A 20975-nucleotide genomic window follows, 5' to 3' on the forward strand; every position below is an offset into this window, starting at 1 on the left:
AAGGGACACTAACTGCGTGCTTATGTCTAAAATTCCGCCTATGTTAAACTTGCTATAACTTGGTGCAGCCTATCCACCTTGGGAGAGGGAGAGGAAATACCAACATAGCTGCAAACAAAGCTGGGTAACCAACCTTGGCTAGAGGAGGGTTTGGAGCAGGACACAGGCTGAGACCGGGGCTGGGGCGTGGAACAGGCTGGAACAGGAGCAGTCTGTCAGAACTACTAACTAGCAGGGAGCATTCCCAACAAGGTAGTGAGGAAACTGGAGTGGCTGCTTTCATTTGGAGCCTATATACCTGCCTGGGATTACCTGGTCAGACTTCTGCTTGCGGATTGGCTGGGCCCTTAGGCCTTGCAGGTAATCGTCTCAAGTGACTCATCAGGCTCAAAACACTCAGGCTCAGGGATGACTCATCAAGCTCAGAAGGTTCATCACAGTACCTTCCTCCCTCCCTCTCAACCCCTAAAAAAGATGCCTATCGGGCATCCTCAGACCTGGTTTATTGGCGTGTGACAGGGACTTCTCGAAGTAGGGCAGAGGCATGTATGTTGTTGGCCAGCTCCCAGGAGCAATCAGCTTGGACCATAATCCTCCCAATCAACAAAGTGAGTGAGATTCCCTCGGTGAACTTTGGAGTCTAAGATCTTCACCAGTTACTCCTCATGTCCCTGGACCATATTGGATGGAGAGGCAGTTGAACTCATCCAGGAAAGGTGTTGTCAATATGCTTTTTCAGCCAGGAGATGTAGAATACCGGGTGTATTTTCATATTTTTGGGCAATTGGAGTTCAAAGACTATAGGTTTGCTCTGCTGGATGACCCACAGTAGGCCATGGTATCAGTAATCCACTTTTCGTGAAGGTTGACTCGAACCAAAGTGTTGTGTGGAGAGTCATACTTCATCCTTAACCGTGATTGAGGGGTTGCGTGCCTACAGAGGTCAGTGTAATAGATGCAGTGCAAGTGTTCAACTAGGTTAGAGACTGAGTGACTTGTGGCATGGATGGATAAAATGGTTGGTGGAAACCATAGTTGGCATAAAAATGACTCTGGTGGGTTGATCTCTGGTCAGAGTTGTTGTAAGCGAATTCAGCAAAAGGAAGAAGCAAAACCCCATCATCCTGGTGGTAACTGATAAAGTAATGATGGTATTGTTCAAGTATTTGGTTCACTCATTCCATCCGTCCATTGGTCTGGGAGTGATAAGCCAAGGAGACATGCTGATCCACGTCCAGGAGATCAAACAACTCTCGCCAGAAATGTGAAATGAATTGCAGTCTTTGGGCTGGTCGACACTGGGGGGGGGATCGATCTAATATACGCAACTGCAGCTATGTGAATAGTGTAGCTGAAGTCGAAGTATCTTAGATCGAATTACCTGGGGTCCACACAGCACGGGATCGATGGCCGCGGCTCCCCCGTCGACTGTGCTACCGCCGCTCGCTCTGGTGGAGTTCCGGAGTCGACGGTGAGCGCATTTGGGGATCGATATATCGCGTCTTAACGAGATGCAATATATCGATCCCGGATAAATTGATTGCTACCCGCCGATACGGCGGGTAGTGAAGACGTACCCCAAGATCAGATGTAAAATTACATGGTAGACCATGGAGTTTCAAGATATGGTTGTAAAACAGTTGGGGTGTTACCTCTGCAGTGAGAAAATATGGCACAAAATGTGACTTTTTATAAGCAGGTTGACCATGACCAACACAGCGGCTGCCAAGATATGTGATGGCAGAAGAGAGGGCTTGTGTGGAGAACTCGATTCCATGGTCATGTGCAGCTGGGACCCCTCTAATGGGGCTGGATTTGGTCATTTCCTAGATTTGTCAAGGGCCTGGATTTACGGGGGGGGGACTCAGTGGCAAAGGAGCTTTGTCCACCACAGTATAGGCAAAGGCTGTTTCACCCATGAAGTGCCTTCACGTTGCACGGGTCTGCATAGGCTCTAGCTTTGGAGCAGTCCATCCAGATGGCCACAATGGAGCAGGGCTTGGCTGAGGTTACAGGCATGTCTTTTTTTCTTGGAGTCACTCATATGACTCTTGGTCCAATGCAAAATTCAATATGAGTTCAGAATAGTGGGGGCTTGACCTAGGCCAGTTCATCTTTTACATCATCGTTCAGACCCTGGCAGAAATGGTAGACCTGGCCAGCCTCGTTCCTTGATGTATCGGCAAGCAGCCACTGAAAGTAGGCGGCATATGGCAGGACAGGCCAAAGGCCTTGTCTGGGAAACTGCAGGGCAGCTTCAGCAACACGAGTGCTATTCGGATCATCAAATGGGACCGAGAGGGTATGAGATTAATTCATTGAAATTAGCAAGGACCAGGCTTGCCTGTTCCAGAAGTGGCGAGACCCATTCTAGGGCTTCACTGATCAATAAACTGAGAAGACCCATCTTGGTCTGGTCATCAGGATACATTGCGGGATGCATCCAGAACAAAAAGCAGCATTTAATAAAACCACAGAACTTCTGGCAGCTGCCATCAAATCTTTCTGGCAGTGGAACCTTTGGGCCATGTTCCAGAGGGACTGTTGCTGGCAGTACTGGATCTGCTGGGATTTGGGAGCAGAGGGAATTGTTCTCCTGTTGCAACTGGGCAAGCTGACCCTGAAGGTTGCGGACCAACTGCCAGGGGAATTTCCATTTCGGTCACCAGAGGTGAGCGTGTCGGGAAGCAGTCTGCGGTCTGGGTGACCTGCCGTGGCTTGAGTAGGAATAGATGAAGGCTGGAGCAGGAGCGGAGATAGGCACAGGTTGAAGCAGGGGCAGGAATAGGCTGGCATAGGAGCAGTCTGTCAGAACTACCAACAAAGTAGAGACGTGGAGCAGACTGGAGTCACTGCTTTCATTAGGAGCCTATATACCTGCCTGATGGTCACCTGGTTAGACCCTGGCTTGTGGTTTGGTTGGGCCTTGCAAGTAATTATCTCAGTGACTCGTCAGCCTCAGAGCGCTCATCACAAGTGATATCCATGTGATACATTCACTTGTGCTACTTCTTTGACCACCTAAAATACAAGGTATGTCTTCATTGCAGAGTTATCTTGAGTGACTGACACTCAGGCCAGAGCACTGGGATAGTCTAACCTGGGTGTGAACCAGCCACACTTCAAAGCCAGACCCGAGCTGCTGTGTCTTCACTAGTGCTGCACTCACCTCTGTGATGTCAGGGCTTCTGGAGGCACATCGCCCAGTTCTTTGTGCTGCAGTGAGCTGAGCTGCACTGTGGCTTTTTTGTCAGTGAATGCTGGGAAAAGGTATCTGTCCTTCCGGGCTCGGAGGGGGAATTGTGGGAAGGCGTTGGAGGATCATCAGCACTCGAGTGATTTAGCCTGCGTCCTCACTGTAAAGTGGGCAGGTTACTCACCCAAGTGAAAACCCCAGATGACCCAGACCGAAAGCACTACTAATTCGGATCAGAGGTCTTTGTGTAGGGAAAGGATTGGGGTTAGAGACAACACCTGGGTAAGAGCAGCACGCCTAGCCATTTTAGGTTAAAGAGCCACATGTCTCCCATTTCTCACCTTGAAATGCTCTGCACTGCTATAATTCACTATGGTAGGCCTTTGTGAATGCCAGTAACCTCGGATATTGGCTGTTCTGCTCAGTTTCTGGACAGATGTGCTCCTGGTGGTAACACTATTTCTCTGCACAAGAAGGGTTACTATAACTGTTCTCTTATGTTTTACAGAAATATACTTGATTCAGATAATTACAGTCCTATACCCGTAGCTAATGAAGAACTTTATAAGAAGATAATAGGACAGTTCCCATTCCAGGATCCGGAGCTGGAAAAGGTAAGGAAGCCTCTAAAAGGGGACCCTGCTGGGATACCATTAAGACGCTAGTTCCTAACAACACCAAAGATTATTAAAATGGAAATAATTTAAAAAAAATCACGTGTACGTTTCATGGTTTACATTTTCTGGGCTTAGAGGAAGAGAGCAGACTTGTCAGTATTGAGTCAGTTTCACTTTTGGATCATTGCGCTGGCACCGTTCTGCAATGCTTGCAAGACATGGGAATGTTTGTTTTTTAAAAGTATGTTTCCATTGGAACTTCATTTTGATTTTATGGAAGTGTTTCTATTGACTTGGTTTATTTTCATTTCTGCAGCATTTTAAAATAGAACGCTGCCTTCGGTTTTGTAAAAGCTTGGGCTTCACAAAACTCTAAAAGTAGGGCCAAATTTGACCTGAACGGTGTCACAGTGTCCCTTTAAACCATGCTTGGCTTGCGCTCAGCCTCTGGCAAATATATGCTCCCGGCCTGGTGAGTGTAATTACAAACTGGCTTGCGGGGGGAAGGAGTTCAATCCAAGTTAGGTGTTTGGGCATTATTTACCCCCCTTCCCATTCCCCATCTGTTTGGCATCCAGTTTCTTCACCATTGTGCTCTGGACCCTTGGGCCCTGTCTAGGCTGTGGTTGAAGCCAAACTAGTAAGAGGCTGATTTGAAGGACATGACCTCTGCTTCCTCCCTGCTATTGGTGTTGTAAGCCAGTGCCTGCCTTAGGCAGAAACAGTAAGAGGTGACAGAGAACAAAATGTCTTGTGCCGTGCACGGTGGTAAATCAACATTGAGGAGTCTTCCAGTATTTTCCTTTTATGAATAAGGGAGCTGGTAATGGGTATGGGTGAGGTGTTCCTCTGACTGTTCCCTTCTAGCTGCAGATTTCTCTCCAGGCCCAGTACAGTGCCATTTGTGAGTGATTATCTGGTCCTTCACTTGGCTGAAACGGTTGTATAACATACAATAAATGCTGGCTTGTTGTTTTATTGCATAACCTGGCTGAATATTTAGAATTAATTTGAAAGCATGGAGCTGGAAAGCAGCTACCACACTCTAGGTTTTGCTGGGAGTGGTGCTTTTCCCTGTTAAAATTCTGCTGTTGTCCTTATTTTAATTCTTTCCTGCATTTTACAGCAACCGTTTCCAAAGAAGTTCCCCTTTTCTGAGTTTGTGCCTAAAGTTTACAATCAGATTAAAGAATTCATCTATGCCTGTCTAAAGTTCTCAGAAGATCTTCACCTGAGGTACAGTATAAGATACTGATGATTGTTCATGTAAATATGATAACTTTGCAATTTATATAGCTCCTTTCACTGCAGGATGTCAAAACACTTTATAAATATTCATTTTCTCCTTAATCCTCCATGCCAGTACTAATATTTGGGGGTAGTTCCTTCTTGCCAGAGGACAGAGATGGTACACTCCTTTTTAGTGGTGTGATATCCCGTGGATATAAGGGGCTTGCCAGCTCTTGAAGAACAGCTGTGGCTGTTTCCAGCTGGTGGTGCGCACAGTATCTTGCCAGCTGCATAAAAAGTCAGAGGACTAGGGTCTGTTCCATCTGTGATTCCTCTGAAGAGTTTGTACAGCACAGCTGAGCCCAGCCATCCCTGACAATGGTAGTGAGCAGACCAATGGCTGGTGGGACTTCATAGTGTGGGCATAGCATTGCAATCTCACATAGGGCTCCCTGGAACGCCTCCAGAGAAGGTTCTGGAACAGCTGTTGTCAAGTGTTAACTGTTAAAGGGATCCTCCTTCCAAGATTACTACAGTGGTAGGAAGTGTAGGCAGTATGTGGCCTCCAACAGGTCTCTTCCCCTACTCCAGGAACTAAAGGATAAGCTAGGCACCACCCCTCTGGGTCCACCCTGTGTTCTTGGGCCCAAGGACATGTCACAACACAAGGGCCTATGTCTTGAAAACTCTGCTTTCCCAAGGCTCTCACTTACCCTCCTCGAGGGGGACACCCTCCCATTCCTATGGAGTTGACCAACTAGCTTCCTCCTCCAACGACTCATTTCCCTTCTTTTTGTTTCCACCACTCACCCTCCATGCTCTCCAAAGAAGCTTATGACGACAAGCTCTGTGCTATCAAAACCAGAAGTGTGTATCACCATCTTGGTCCAGCAGCACAGGTGCACAATGAGAGAATAGCAGCAAGTCCTCCGCCCCCTTTCCCGCCCCTCAGCGTCACCGAGGGCAGTAATGCCCTCCCCTTAATACCAGTATATGTCCATGCTCACCCGTTCCTCTTCCCTTAATTAAGTTGTACATCCAGCAGCCTTTCCTCCCCTCCCCTTTACAGTTTGGAAAAGGTACCTGCCAACAGATCCACTCGGCAAAGAGATTCCGCTCTAAAGCGTGCCTCGGAAACATCAGGTATCACTCTCCAGGCACCTACCTACTCAACCTGTTCAAGTAGGGCAGTGCTTCTATAGACAGCCATCATGGAGACTGAGTCCAGGACTACAAAGCTAAAAGCTTGGGTCTCTATCACGTGAGTCAACAGAGAAACTTCTCTAACTGGTAACTGGAGTAAACTCGTAGGAATTACATGAAGCCCTCTTAGAGAAGAACTTTCAGAGTTTCACCTGGCTTTGGTGAGCCAACAAGCACCTTATAAATAGGGTCTGACGTCACCAAAAAGATTAAAAATTCTCCACCTTCTGGAGGGAGGAGCTATACCCGAGAGTCTAGATTTGCAGAAAGTTCTCAGTGAATGAAAAAAAAAATCAAATAGGAGAAGTTTCCCATTCAAGCCTCCCAGCACCCCAGTGAGGAAGGTAAGTAGTATTTATGCCAATTTTAAACTAAGCCCAGAGTGATCAAGAAACTTGCCCAGGGTCACACAATGTTGCAGTTGCAGAGCCAGGAATAAAACTCAGGAATTCCACCCCATAGTTCTCTGACCTAACTACTGGATCACACGCACGCTAAGCTGAATACTCAGATGCTGTCAGAACATGTTTTCCGTGAGCTCTGTGGTTTTGGAAGATTTGCCTTCTCCCAAACAAGTTGTGTCTCAGTTTTTTTTCCATGGGATTTTATAAATAAACAAATGAAATTTGAATCTATTTTTTAAATATCCTACAAAATTTCTTTGTTTACAATCCTTCCTCCCTGCCCAGGTGCCTTGGTGCTATTTACACAAGTGTTTTTGTGTCTGTGGAAGCCTGGAGAACAATTATACAACCTAGTAATTATAAGTTGGGCCTTGCTTACGCACAGTAATATATTTAACTTGCAGAAGGTGCATAAATAAATGGTGAATTCTCACTGGGAGGGCAAGAAAGGGTTCCTTCTTCCCTAATGCCCGGGCACAGTACACAGGTAGCTAGGTGTTTTGCAGTATGTGGCTGTTCCCGATCTTTTGCAGCTTCAAGTACTGGGCCCTGCTGGAGGCTGGATATCGCACCAATGGCCTGATCTTTTACAACAGTGCTATCGGGGACGCCTGTAGGCTACGCTTTTCATGGAGAAATCCCCATCCTCTGTGTCCTGCTATGGAAGCTGAGACCCAGTGGCTGCCTTCTCACTGTCAGTCCCAGAGTTTAATCATCTCATGGCAGGATGCTCTTATTGGTGGGCCTCCCAGGTGTTAACCTGTGGGTTGCCATTAAATATTTAGGCTTCTGAAGCTAGCTTGCCCTCTGCTCTTTTTGCAAAATGGTCCCGTTTCACAGAGCTATCGGATTCATTTAACTCCGCCAGTGGTGCTTGCCTTGGAGGAGTGCAGCTAAGCGCTTTGTACTCTTAACCAGTACAGAGATGATTAGGTTTGTCAGAGAATGGAAGAAAAGTGTTCTCCTGGGTACCACCTCAGGGGCTCCCCATGGAGAAGTTATTAAAATTCCTTTCGACTTAAGAGTTTTCATCCTTTTTTTTTTTTTTTTTGGAGGGGTGCGTTTGGGCAAGGGGAAAGGAGTGGAGCTGTTGTGTTTTTCCATCCAAACATACTGAATATTTCTCTGAAAACCCCAGTTGACACTTTCTTCATTTCACTCTGACAGTTTGAATGAGTTTTTATTAGGAAGTTTGGCTGCAAAGCCAGCAGCAAGTTTGCTTTCTTTCTTTCTCTTTCTTTTTCTTCCTCGATTGTCACTTACCTTGCACCCTGGAGTGATTGGGGTCAGGCTGTCAATCACAGCAGGCATGAAGGTCATGGCTACTGTTATGGGATATGGGACATCAGCTATCATTAACATAGACAGTTCTCTAAAGTACTCTACAGTCTTTTCCTGAAGAATAAACCCTGCGGCAGAAAACATGAGTCATATATTTTTAATTATTATTCTAAACCAGCTCCTTGTATTTGTTGGACAGAAATATTCTCCTTTATAATGAGGTGATTATGAAAGATGTTTAAAATATTTAAAGACCCTGTCTTATTTTCAACAGCTTTCATGGGTGTGCACACTTTTTGTTTTGCTTTATTATTTCAATTTAAAACTTTGTTTTAAAATATTTCTTCATTGGGATGAGTCTGAGGCATGTTTTAGAGATTCTTCTCCAGTAAGTTGTCTTAAAAATTTCCACTGGTTTAAAAGATGTCACCAATTCTATTGGAATTTCCCATTTTAAAGATATTCCTTATCTTTGGAACTAATAGAATTTTTCAGACAGGTGGAAACCTTTAAATGTGTCAACCTGTTATCTAACAGGACTTTGATTGTCCAAATATAGGGCCCAATCTCTGCAAGCATGTAGGGGGCAATTTTTAAAGTACCCGAGTGATTTAGGAGCACAAATCACATTGATGTCACAGGGCTTGAGCTTCTAAATCATGTAGGGCTTGTCTCCTCATCTCAAAAAGGATATACTGGCACTAGAAAAGATTCAGAAAAAGGCAACTAAAATGATTAGGGGTTTGGAACGGGGTCCCATATGAGGAGAGATTAAAGAGGCTAGGACTCTTCAGCTTGGAAAAGAGGAGACTAAGGGGGGATATGATAGAGGTATATAAAATTACGAGTGATGTGGAGAAAGTAGATAAGGAAAAGTTATTTATTTATTCCCACAATACACCAAATGAAATTAATAGGCAGCAGGTTTAAAACAAATAAAAGGAAGTTCTTCTTCACGCAGTGCACAGTTAACTTGTGGAACTCCTTGCCTGAGGAGGTTGTGAAGGTTAGGACTATAACAGTGTTTAAAAGAGAACTGGATAAATTCATGGTGGTTAAGTCCATTAATGGCTATTAACCAGGATGGGTAAGGAATGGTGTCCCTAGCCTCTGTTTGTCAGAGGGTGGAGATGGATGGCAGGAGAGAGAACACATGATCATTGCCTGTTAGGTTCACTCCCTCTGGGGCACCTGGCATTGGCCACTGTCGGTAGACAGGATACTGGGCTAGATGGACCATTGGTCTGATCCGCTACGGCCGTTCTTATGTACACTACCACCTAAGTCAATGTAAGTTATGTCACTCGGGTGTGAAAAAACCATCTCTCTGAGCAAAGTAACTTACATCGACTTAAATCAGTGTCTACACTGTGCTATGTCGGCTGGAGACGCTCTCCCATTGACATAGCTTCCGCCTCTCATTGAGGTGGAATAATTACGCCAACAGGAGAACACTCTCCCATCGATTGAATGCGTCTTCACCAGACGTGCTAAATCAGCACTGCTGCAACAGCGGTACCAATTTAGCACAGTAGTGACAACAAGCCCCTAGTCTCTTTTGAAAATTCCGTTCTTAAGCAGCGGTATAACTTTATTCACGTGTGTAACCCCACTGAAATCAATGTTACTCATGTGCTTAAGTGCTTGTAGGATCTGACCTATATGGAGAACAATACAAGAAATAATCCATTTTATACCATTGCTTCTAGCCGAGGAGTCCATCATATTATTTCGGTCTATAAGTCTGTTTCCAAGTAGATTTTTAATACGTGAACACGTCGCACTGTAGGAAAGGGAGGAAAAAGAGCACAGATACTATCATGTTGGGCACTAATATAAAAGCCTAAGATGTTCTGTATCGGGAACTCAACTGAGACCAAACTTAAAAAAACAAACAAAAAAACCTGAAACACAAATATGTAAATATTACAAATACAGAGACCTTGCCCTGAGGAGTTTAGATATAAAGAAAAAGAGGGCAAATTTTTCCATTCCAGGGGATTCGAACAATTGTCTCATTCCTAGATAAGTAGGGCTGGGCATTGCTGGTCAGCAGGGAATCCTGTTGGTGGGGCAGTATGGAAAATCCTGTACTACCGCCTTTCTGCTTACTGTCTGTGCCTGGATTTACTTGCTCTGGGGATAAACAGAGGCCTCCAGGGTTATCAGCACAGCATCTTTCACCAACACTGCAATTGCTCGGAACTAAAAGGAAAATATGCTGAATGTCACTATTAGCCAGGGTCACTTAGCACTTACCCACCCTAAAAATGAATGGGGTGGCTGGGTGTGTATATAGGCATCAAGTCCTTCATTGTGATGCCTCCTGATGCCATTCTGCAACTGAGCCACTCTGAGATACCACTGTGGTAGGTGCAGTGTAAAAGCCTAAATAGAATAGAAACCCTGCTTGAATTTGGAGTTTACCCACAAGGGAGTCATGTAAATGGATCTTGTATAGCATGTGGAATATTTGAGTAGTGTTATTACTAATAATCGACTCTTATTTCTGTGGAGCTCAAAACCCAAAGGTCTTCCAGCAGCCTTATCCAAAATACAACGAAAACTGAAGTATTCGAACAGGCAATGTTGCCAGCTATCTAAATGACCATTAAAGAGAGGTTGGAAATTGTACCATATTCCATACCAACAACCCATCACTTACCTTATTTATGTCACAAATTGATGTATTCATGCATCAAAGGAGGAACTGGAGCCAGACCGCATAATATTAGGGGACTGAAAAAGAAAGAGCGGCTAGTTTTGAAATGCTTTGAAGATATAAAGCAGTGTATAAGTGCTAAGCATTGGTATTAAGAATTAGTTGTTTGTGTACTAAAGGCTTTTGTTGAAATGTCATTGCTGGCTTTAAGGGTGAAGTTAGTGATGATACTAAACCATCGATTTTCAAAGCAGTTTGTCCTATTCCAGCTAGCTTGAGGAAAGTGGTGCAACAACCCTCTTGCAGAAAGTATCATCCATGCCAAAGCATTGTGAATGTGCTGCCAGGATCATAGATTCAAAGATCCCAAGGCCAGAAAGGACCATTGTGATCGTCTAGTCTGACCTCCTGCATAACAGGCCAGAGAACTTCCCCAAAATATTTTTTGAACAGAGCATATCTTTATAAAAACCATCCAGTCTTGATTTAAAAATTGCCAGTGCTAAAGAATGCACCAGAACCCTTGGTAAATTGTTCCATTGATGAATTACCTTCACTGTTAAAAAATTGTGCCTTATTTCCAGTCTCCGTTTGTCTAGCTTCAACTTCCAGCCACTGGATCTTGTTAAACTTTTGTTAGATTGAAAAGGCCATTATCAAATATTAGTTCCCCATGTAGGTACTTACAGACAATGATCAAGTCATCCCATAACCTTCTCTTTGTTACACTCAAGGGTCTCAATCTGTGTAGCTTATCACTATAAAGTGTGTTATCTAATCCTTTAATCATTCTCATTCCTCTTTTCTGAATCTTCTCCAATTTATCAAAATCCTTTTGGGACATATACGCGTAAAGGCAATGATCAAATTGCTGGATCCCTAAACCCTGATGGCAGGGCCATGTTTTAACTAAATAATGAACTTTCGTATAGTGCACAGCTTACGTGTTGGCTAAGTTGTTTAAATAATAAAAGTGAGTATAATTAATTTCAAAAAGGGCTTTTTCCCAACCTCCCTTTCTCTAGCTAAAACTCCTAAAACAGCAAAACGGGCAGTGTTCAAAGTAAGCAGAAAACCCACTCTGTCATCCAAATTCGTTACAGTATTTACTCTGGCAAAAGAGTCTCATATCAATACAGTCTCCACTGATCACAAGCCTACAGAATGGCCTCCAGGCAGGTTTCCAGAAGACATCTGCTGTGCAATGCAACAAGAACAGAGGTGTGGGAAGTTCGCTCTCCTGCTTGCATGCAAGTTGAGCAGCTCATGTCGTGTCATAACGTGGCCCCTTCTTTGCAGGGATTCAGCCATGTGACTCTAATGGGAGCTCACGGACAAGAAGCCCTCTCTAAAATTTAATTTGTACCAGCTTGCTACCCACCACTACCCTCAACTTCCATTCAGTGATTAAAAAATAGGAGAAATGAATGTTGGAACCAACAAGAAGCTGGCTGTTGTCAGATGCTGCCGGTGTGGTGCTCTGCTTTCTCCTATGTTGATATCACTCGGCTGCGTGTGTGTGTTCCCTCTGTGTGCTGCCCCAGCTTTGCGCAAATAGTTGACACAGCAGACCCGAAGAGAACCCCCAATAACCACAGAGTCTAGTAAGATGCAAAGTCACGTCGAGTAGGTTTATTGCGACCTCGGACACAATTGCAGTTCCCCGTAGATTACTTAGTCTACCGGGCATACTACTAATAGATGCCTCTTGGCAATGGACCCGGCTCAGTCCGTGGCGGGACTTTCCACTGCCCCCTCGGCCGGACAAAGACACCACCCCAGGGATACATTTTTATACACAGGTACAAACAAGTTACACATCACTCCTGACGTATTGAGGTGCAACCCCTCTACGCAGCAAGGTACAACCCTTCTACGTAGTAAGGTGCCGCCTCTCACCTTGTACTTGTTGGTTCGATCAAAACAACTCTATCCATCATTTTACCCTTTTGCCCCTGTCATTGGGATGGGTCGGCCTGTTCCATGTTATCTGTGGAATGTTCCGGTATAGTGTATGTTCTGATATCTGGTGTCCAGTACCTTTTAGGTATGTCTCTTTTTGCAGCATCAGCCCTTTCCTTGCCAGCTTCTGTGAGCAGGGCCTGCCTCTGGCTCACAGCTTAACTTTGCTTTATGTTAGCAAAGTCTTGACCATTACTTTAGTTCAGGCCTTAGGCCTCATACCGGGCCTCTGATACCAAGGTTTATATCTCAGGGCCTCCTCTTACTATACTGGCTAACTTCAGCAATCCAAATGAGATGGCTTTTGTGTCTCCCTCAGCCCTTCAGGCTGTACGCGCTACTCTCTTATCAGTGTGGCTTTTCACCTCTCTCCCCCCAATCTCTGCAAGCCCTTCTCCACGCATAGGGGTCCCTCCCGGTCTGCTCTGACACTGATGATCAGCTGTGCTGTGGTGACAGGCTGGGCAGGGATGATGTCCCTAGCCTCTGTTTGCCAGAAGCTGGGAATGGATCACTTGATGATTCCCTGTTCTGTTCACTTCCTCTGGGGCACCTGGCACTGGCCACTGTCAGAAGACAGGAGACTGGGCTAGATGGACCTTTGGTCTGACCCAGTGTGGCCGTTCTTATTAACATGGGACATCATTATAAAGAAAGCTGGTGATCCTCTGTACCAACAGTTAGCTTTATATTGTGAAGTGTAGTGGCTTTATTTAACCCCTTTGCTTTTACCATTTTCCCTGGGATGGCTCATATTACGATTGCTATATTTAATCTTTATATTGTGTGGTGTACAGAACCACAAGTAGCTTTGGATGGGAGGAGATGGGGAGCACTTTATAAATAAAATGTATGTCCATGACAGTGGATCGAACCACACTACAAAGAACCAGAGATAGAGATGGACCTGAAGCAAGAAGTTGGTGTCCGGATCCAAATGTCCTTAGGGTTTTGGTTCTGTCCCATCTCTAACAAACCCAAAGTACAACATAATAAAAATCAAATAAGGTTGGAAGGAGTTGAGGAATCAGAGGGAGTGCACCAGGCAGGGACACGTGGTGAGGCTTCAGCTAGGAGTGTTTAGTTTAAAATGGAACTGTCATCAAGAGTCAAATCCTATAAGGTACTGACTGTTCTGTGCTCCCGTAGAAGTCAGTAGCAGATAAAAGTGCTAAGCACCTGGCAGGATCAGTGCCCAAAAGAGCAGATGCTAATCGGCATTAACCAGAAGAGACGCAACGGTTACCGGTGCAGAGGAGATCAACCTGCAATGACAAGGCAGTCTGTTGTTGGGTACAGGTATTGGAGAGTGGCTTCTGTGAGCAGAGGTACTTATGCTAGCTTTCTTTCCTCCTTGGGGAAGATCAGTAAGAACAGAGTCTCCTTTATCTCACTGAAATAAGAGCAGCTGTGCACAAAAATTACATCACTTGGATTGAGAGTTCTGGGATGGGAAGAGGCCTGCTGGGCCCATTAGCTTCTGCTGCCAGCACAGGCTTCAGTGAGCTGACATGCTGGATAGCAGAGTACAGAGCAAGGCTACCTAGCGCACAAGTGGATGGAGCTAACTTGAAGGCTTTCTTTTGTTTACCATGTCATTTTCTGCTTTGTAATCTCTCCATTTGTCAGGTTAAACAGGGTAAGGAGCCAAAGGTCACAGGGTTGGTTTACCAGGAGCCCTAAAGTTATTAATGTTTCTGAACCTTCCAGTTTGAGATTTTCTTCACCAGCAGCTGCCTGTCATCTTGCTCTCGGAGATAAAGGCCATGTTGTTTCAGGCCTAATGTGATGCTGATGATAGATCAAAGGAGCCAACATTTCAGTCACTTTCCAAAACCTACTTCAAAAAGAAAAGATTACACCTAACTGGAGTGTGGGGGGAGGGAGAACAGGACTTCTTGGGGGTGGGGGGTGGGAGGGGGCTTCCCAGCAGCAGTTAAAGTGACCTGTAAAGTGGGAATATTCTTTAATAGCCTTCATATCTCTCTAGTATACTGAAAACACCCACTTAAAAATAAAGCCCAAAGCATTCTGACACCATTAAAGTGAATGGGCGTCATCAATGTTATGAGTTATAATGGGGTTGTATTAATTATAAGTGGGTCTGGTTCAGGAAAAATATATGGGCCAGATTTTTCAAGGTAAGCATTGTGTGTGTGTATAATGACCCCTCCAATCCCATCATAGATAATCAGCAAGGTTTGAACAGGGGACCTACAGCACCAAAGATCTCTATCACTTGAACTAAAGGATAGAGAACAGCCAGTTAGCAGTAATAGGCTGTTCTCTTCTAGCAGGCCAGCCACTGCAGGTGGGTGCACCATGCACTTTTCCAGTGTGTTACATATATACCCTGTTATGCTTGCAAATCAGGTCTGTGTGTGTGTGTGAAAAGACCTGACTTGCACAAGCATATCAGATATTAGTACATGTAAGTTTAGGCACACCCAATTCTGTAGATACAGACTAACACGGCTACCCCTAATTCTGTGTATGCGGTTTGTTCATGGCCAGCTTTGAAAATCGGGCCCTATCACTCTGTTTCTTGACCCATACAAAGTCCGTTGTTTTAGAAACAAATGTACTTCTGTCCAGCACAGACCTGGCATCGATCGCTTTGGTGCAAGTTTAGGTAAAATGCGGATATTGGGAATAATGGAGAACTGCATGCACTGCAGATATTGAAAGGCTGCTGCAGCATGGAGGCTGGATGTCTCTTTAATGAGCGGGTTAAAGAAATGGAAAGATTTCTGCAGTGCTGTTGGAGCAATAGAGGCAGCACATGTTCCCTTATTGCCCCTCTGTCTATGGGACTGACAGGGCTCAAGCAGACAGTGGAGGGTGGGGATTGTTGGGAATCCCAGCAACCAGCTCTGTTGAGGGGGGGTAGCTGGGTGGAGGGACTCTAGCTCCCCACTCTCCTGGACTCCTCCTTTTCCCACCATGGCACAATCAGCCGCTGTTCTGTCAATTGCTGTCACCTGCTGTGCTCCCTGGCTCTGCAGAGTACACAAAGGATAGGTAATATTGCCTCCAGCAATGTTAACTCTCCACCGCTTCTCCTCAGATCGCAGTCTTGGGCAGGGGGAAGCATTTCTGCGTCGCCACGGTCTCCCTTTCACCTGCAGCTTTCTCAGGAGGTTTACTCTACCTTGCTTTACTTGGGCGTGGAAAGGAAGCATTGATCCCAACAGGAGGAGAACCAGTTCTAGGGAGATTCTCCTAACCACCTGTGGAAATGCACAGTGCTGGCATGTTGTTACTTGTATGACATGATTGCATGAAAAACAAGGACAGTAGAAAGCATTGGGGGGGGGGGGAATCTGTTTTTATTTATATTAATACTTATCCAGGAATTAAGAAGCTTCACAAAACATAAGCTTTCGTGGGTAAGAACATCACTTCTTCAGATGCAAGTCTGAAGAAGTGAGGTTCTTACCCACGAAAGCTTATGCTCCCAATACTTCTGTTAGTCTTAAAGGTGCCACAGGACCCTCTGTTGCTTTTTACAGATTCAGACTAACACGGCTGCCCCTCTGATACTTCACAAAACATAATACCTATAGTATAAATATATACACACACACACGGCACTATTGAAGGGGTGGGCATGAGTTCCAAGGAGTGCTAAATACCCACTGGGGGTAATCCGCACCCTTGCCAATTAGGTGCTGAAGTGCGAGGGTGGTCGGTCCAGGCAAGAGGGTGCTAGCCTGGGATTCAGGAGACTTGAATTAAATTCCTTGCTCTTCCACAGACTCCCGATGTGACATTAGACAAGTCTCTTAATCTGTGTCTGCCTCACCTGTACAGTGGTGATAACAGCACTTCTCTACCTCACAGGGGGTGTTGTGAGGGTAAAGATTGTGAGGTGCTCGGATGCTGTGGCGCCGAGGGCCTTGGATTTTCCCCCTGCTTTAAAGCATTGTGCAAATTAATTTTTGAACTTTTTGTTTTTCAGCTCCACGGAGGTTGACGACATGATTCGAAAATCAACCAACTTGCTGCTGACTCGAATGCTGAGCAATTGTTTGCAGACTGTTATTAAGAGGAGAAACACAGGGCTGACAGAGGTAAGGAGCTCAGTTCCCCGAGAAAAACTCGTCATGGCAGGAGACTGCGTCCCGTCAGCTAATGTTTGTGGTTCCATTTCAGCTTTCTAGGACACGTCTTTAAAACACAGCAATGGGACCTTTATCGTAACGTTAGGTTCGCTAAGAACAATGGGGAGCTGCTTAGCATTGCTGTAATAATTAGTAAGTGCTTTATGGTCAGAGAGGAATTTCTCTGCTGCTTTCTCAGTTGTCATTGTCTATCATTTTATGGCCTGTATTCCTTGAATATTTATAATTCTAGAACACATTTATATGCTGGCTATTACATTCCTTGTTACGGGAATGAAAAATGTAAATAAGGTAAAACAAATGACTATTATTTGTATTACAGCCGCAAGTCAGAACTCCAGTGAGTGAATTGGGCAGCATTGCGCTAAATGCCAGACAAACATGGAGTATAAAAGGCGGTCTCTTTCCCCCTAGAGCGCGTTTCTTTCCAGATATTTAGAAATAACTTCCCAAACTGGAGGAAAGTTGAGGTTTATGGCAGTTACAAAATGTTTGTGAGTCAGCGATTTTATGCTGGTGTACACGTGATTAGTGTCTGACTTTTCTATAAATGTGCGTCAACTCCAATATTAAATCAGTTTAATGTGAGTAGATGATAAACTAATTGAGACACGTACAAGTCTTTGGACTGTGCTTAGGCTAATGAATCCTAGTGCGGCCTCCGGGTTCTACTATCCAAGGACTATTAAATAAAATAGATCTGTATTTAATTGATGTAACTGTATGTGAATTGTGACGTGAGACCTGACTAACACTCATTTACTCTAAGAAATCCGCGGCTGACTTTGCTGTGAAAACCTTTCTTGTGTTTTGGGAACAATTATACATCCAAGATGGGGGTGCATCTAGGGGAATTTCATCACATCAGAACTGGTTTATCCCTATATGTGCGCTCAGTTTTACAACTGGGATTCACCCTTGCCTTGTTGCCCTCCAGCACAGGAGAGCGTCTCTGATCTTTGGGGGCATTTTCCTCCTCTCCTACCCCCCAGGGTGTCCTTGGGAATGAGGAATGTAGAGCTATGCCCTACCCTATGCAGCGGAAAAAATCGTCCTCTGTTGCGAGTATATTTTTAAACAATAGCAATTTGATTCATGTGACTTTGTGAACAGCGCTTAATAGCTGACTGGTTAACTTACCACGGGAGGCCCTCCAGGCTGCTTACCCCCCGCTTAGAGACGAGCTTGACATATGGTGTGTGTTCCACTCTGAGGCATAGGAAAGGTGATGCCAGCAGAAGAAAATAATGGGGTTGAGAGAGTGCTGTGGTGGAGGGTTTGTTCAGCTGCATTGGCACTGCTCCTCTGGAAGCTGAAGTGGGATTCCACAGGAAATGCCTACAGGTCACGACAGTTCAGACTTAATGACTCCAATTTAAAATAAAGGTCTAATTTGGCAGGAGCTGCCTGCCTACGGTGTTTTGCTTTGGCACTTTTTTCATATTAAGGCTGGCGTCACCCTCCTGCTCCATACCACTTATCAACATACAGTTTGGGTAGCAAATTTCCCCTTTTTTCTACTCTGGTCTAAATGGGTAACTCCCCCCGCCCCATTCTAGTCCGGATAAAGGAGGAAAAGACATTAGCTCTGTCTCAAAACTATTTCTCTGTTCTTCACCCTGACGCTCATTCTTATGTAGGACAAATATTGGCCGGTGTTTATAAAATGATAGTGCATTGCATTTTTCATCTGGGGATCTCTGAGGCTTTACGCTGTTTCTCAAAATGTGTCTGAGGGACACACAGATTGAGTAAAATTTCCAAAACCTCCCAGGTCACTTAGGAGCAAAGTCCCGTTTTCAAAAGTGACTTAGGCACTTAGCTGAAGTGCAGCTTCTAAGAGTAAATCTCTAGTTCCTTCCATAAGACAGCTCCCTCCTCTCCTATTAATACCCACCACCGCATCATCTTCCAGACAGGTTTCCTTGAAGGATGAGGACTGATGAGGTCAGATATAGTGTTTGCTTTGTGAAAAGTGTTCAACCACAGGTGATAGGGCATTTTGTGTACTGGTTGAGGTACACCGTGTGTGGTGATAGGAATGTGTAGAATCCATGGATCTTGAAAGGTGAGTTGTGGCGGGGTGTTGATCATTGAAGCAGTGGTGATATATCTGCAGGTTTTGCATCTGTTCTGGCAGTGTCTGGTGCTGCTTTGAGTTGGCGTATCCTGGTCTGTGGGGAGCTTGCTTCTGATGGTGAACTTGGAGAAGTTGGTGGATTGTTTGAAGGCCAGAAGAAGAGATCCAGGAAAGATTTCTTTCAGGATGTGGTCCCTATCGAGAGTGGGTTGTAATTGTTTAATGATACCCCATATGGGTGCCAGCGGGGGGTGGTAGGTGACAACTAGAGGTGTGCAGTCAGAAGGGGTTATATTTCCATATTAAAGCAGGTTCTCTCGGGCTATTTGGGTCATCCCTCACTTCTGTCCATAGAATGTATAGGGGCTCTTCTTGATTCCAAGCTGGAGGCATATCTCCATCTAGACAGGTTTCAGATCATCACATCCCTAATATCCAACCTTGGGGGAAACCCTACAACAGCAGCAAGAATCTCTGAGAGACAAGGTGAATGAGGTAATATCTTTTATTGGGCCAACTTGTGTTGGTGAAAGAGAGACGCTTTCGAGCTTACACAGAGACCTACAGTGCAAACATCAAACTATTAGGTCATGTGGCATCCTGTACTTTTGCCAGACTTTGCCTCTGCCTTCTCAAGAGCTGCCTGGGGTCTGTTTTCCAATCAAGCAAACGTCATAAGCACACTTATCTCGTGTCACGGACTACTGTACTAGCTTTTCTGGACTGTTGGACAAGGCCCCAAGATTGTCTGCAAAGAAATATTCTGCACTCCTCCCACAGTGACCCTGATTACAGATGTCCCCCAATCTGCTATAGAGACCCGGCTAAAACACCTAGATTCAAAGCAGATGGTTCTGGAAAGAGTCCCCCACCCTCCACATATGGTTGAGATGAATGGCTCAGGGTCCCCGTTTGGAATTCTGGGTGATTTGAACTAGCCTGTGGAGTGTTTCTACTGCTTCTGAAAGGAATCTGAAAGAAAGGTCATTTACATAATGGTAACTGTAGGTCTCCAAGGTGTTTCACCCAGGTGGATTCCACAGCCACTCTCCATCCCATCGCCTTCATTATCCAGCTCTCTGGGATTTTGAATTAGCAATGAATCTGAGAGATGGTCAGGGCCACTCTACTTACATGCCCTTGGGTGAGGGGGCACGAGGACATGCAGGACACAATCACAGCCCCAGTGGACAGTGCTAGTCAAAAGATTCCGATCTTGCATGCCTGAAGTGTATGTGCACCATAAGAGGGATCCACACCGACAAAATATCTCAAAGGACCACAGTTAATGTAAGGTAAGTAGCAGGTCAGTTTATAGAAGTGGTTTTTGTAGGAACGTGGTGGAGGCCTGTGGGACTGAGCCTGGTAAATTGAGATGTCTCATCACTTTGACATACCATATAAATACTAACCAGACTGCATTGGAGACAATGAACCTCACCCCCCCCCCTTCTTGTTGATTTGTGCATCACCAATTAAAACCCTGTGTGCTTTGATCTCCCACCAAGAGACAAAGGGCCATGGGGCAGCCATTATCAGTAAAGAGCGGGATTAAGCAAATGCATAGCAGGGACACAAGGGATTACAAGAGCGGGAGAAAAGAGCTATCATTTGTTTAATTTGGACAACCAGATTTGAAAAGCCTCACCACTACAGATTCAAGGAAGAAAGGAATGGACTATCAAGGAACCAGTGTGTGTGGAAACTAGAGCATAAGCTTGCCACTTCATAAGCACTCGAGGCAAGAGAGACAGGGAGCATTCTGCATGTCTGGAAGCAGATGAGGATGGGCAGATTGTGATTACCAGAGGGAAGAGGACTATGAGGAATTCTGCAGAGCTAGAAGAATCCAATCATTAGAAGGTCCTCCGTGTGGAATCTGCAGAAAATATCTCTGAAGATCCAGCTGGCTGAATGGAATGGTAAGCAGACGGGATGTACGTGAGGATGGCTGCTCAGCCCAACCCACAAGACAATCAAACTTGCCCACAAAGAGATCTCCAACCGTCCAGTGAGGACAGACAATCCTTGTTTGGGATTCTGTACTATGAAAGAATAGAATGTTTTCTGCAAGACCCAGATGGACAATGGTATGGTGTGCGGTCTTTCAGGAGCCAAGATGTGACTAAAATTGGGTAAGCTTCTGAAGACGATGGGCACTAATATTCACTGGCGATGGTGAATATTGGCACTAATGACACTACATGGCAGGATAC

The 20975-nt window shown here is 45.1% G+C and overlaps 1 protein-coding gene across 5 annotated transcripts in view; it reads left to right on the forward strand.

Annotated features, from left to right (window-relative positions):
- The window catches only part of EXOC6B (exocyst complex component 6B), a 374729-nt gene that overhangs the window by 181724 nt on the left and 172030 nt on the right, over nt 1–20975 (forward strand). For all 5 annotated transcript variants that reach the window (XM_034770772.1, XM_034770773.1, XM_034770774.1 and 2 more), the window contains exons 13-15: nt 3705–3810; nt 4940–5049; nt 16517–16628. In XM_034770772.1, the coding sequence (XP_034626663.1) occupies nt 3705–3810; nt 4940–5049; nt 16517–16628 (328 nt within the window). The remainder of the gene's footprint in view (nt 1–3704; nt 3811–4939; nt 5050–16516; nt 16629–20975) is intronic.

Source organism: Trachemys scripta, chromosome 5, assembly GCF_013100865.1.
Source record: "Trachemys scripta elegans isolate TJP31775 chromosome 5, CAS_Tse_1.0, whole genome shotgun sequence".
In the NCBI taxonomy this organism is placed as follows: domain Eukaryota; kingdom Metazoa; phylum Chordata; order Testudines; family Emydidae; genus Trachemys; species Trachemys scripta.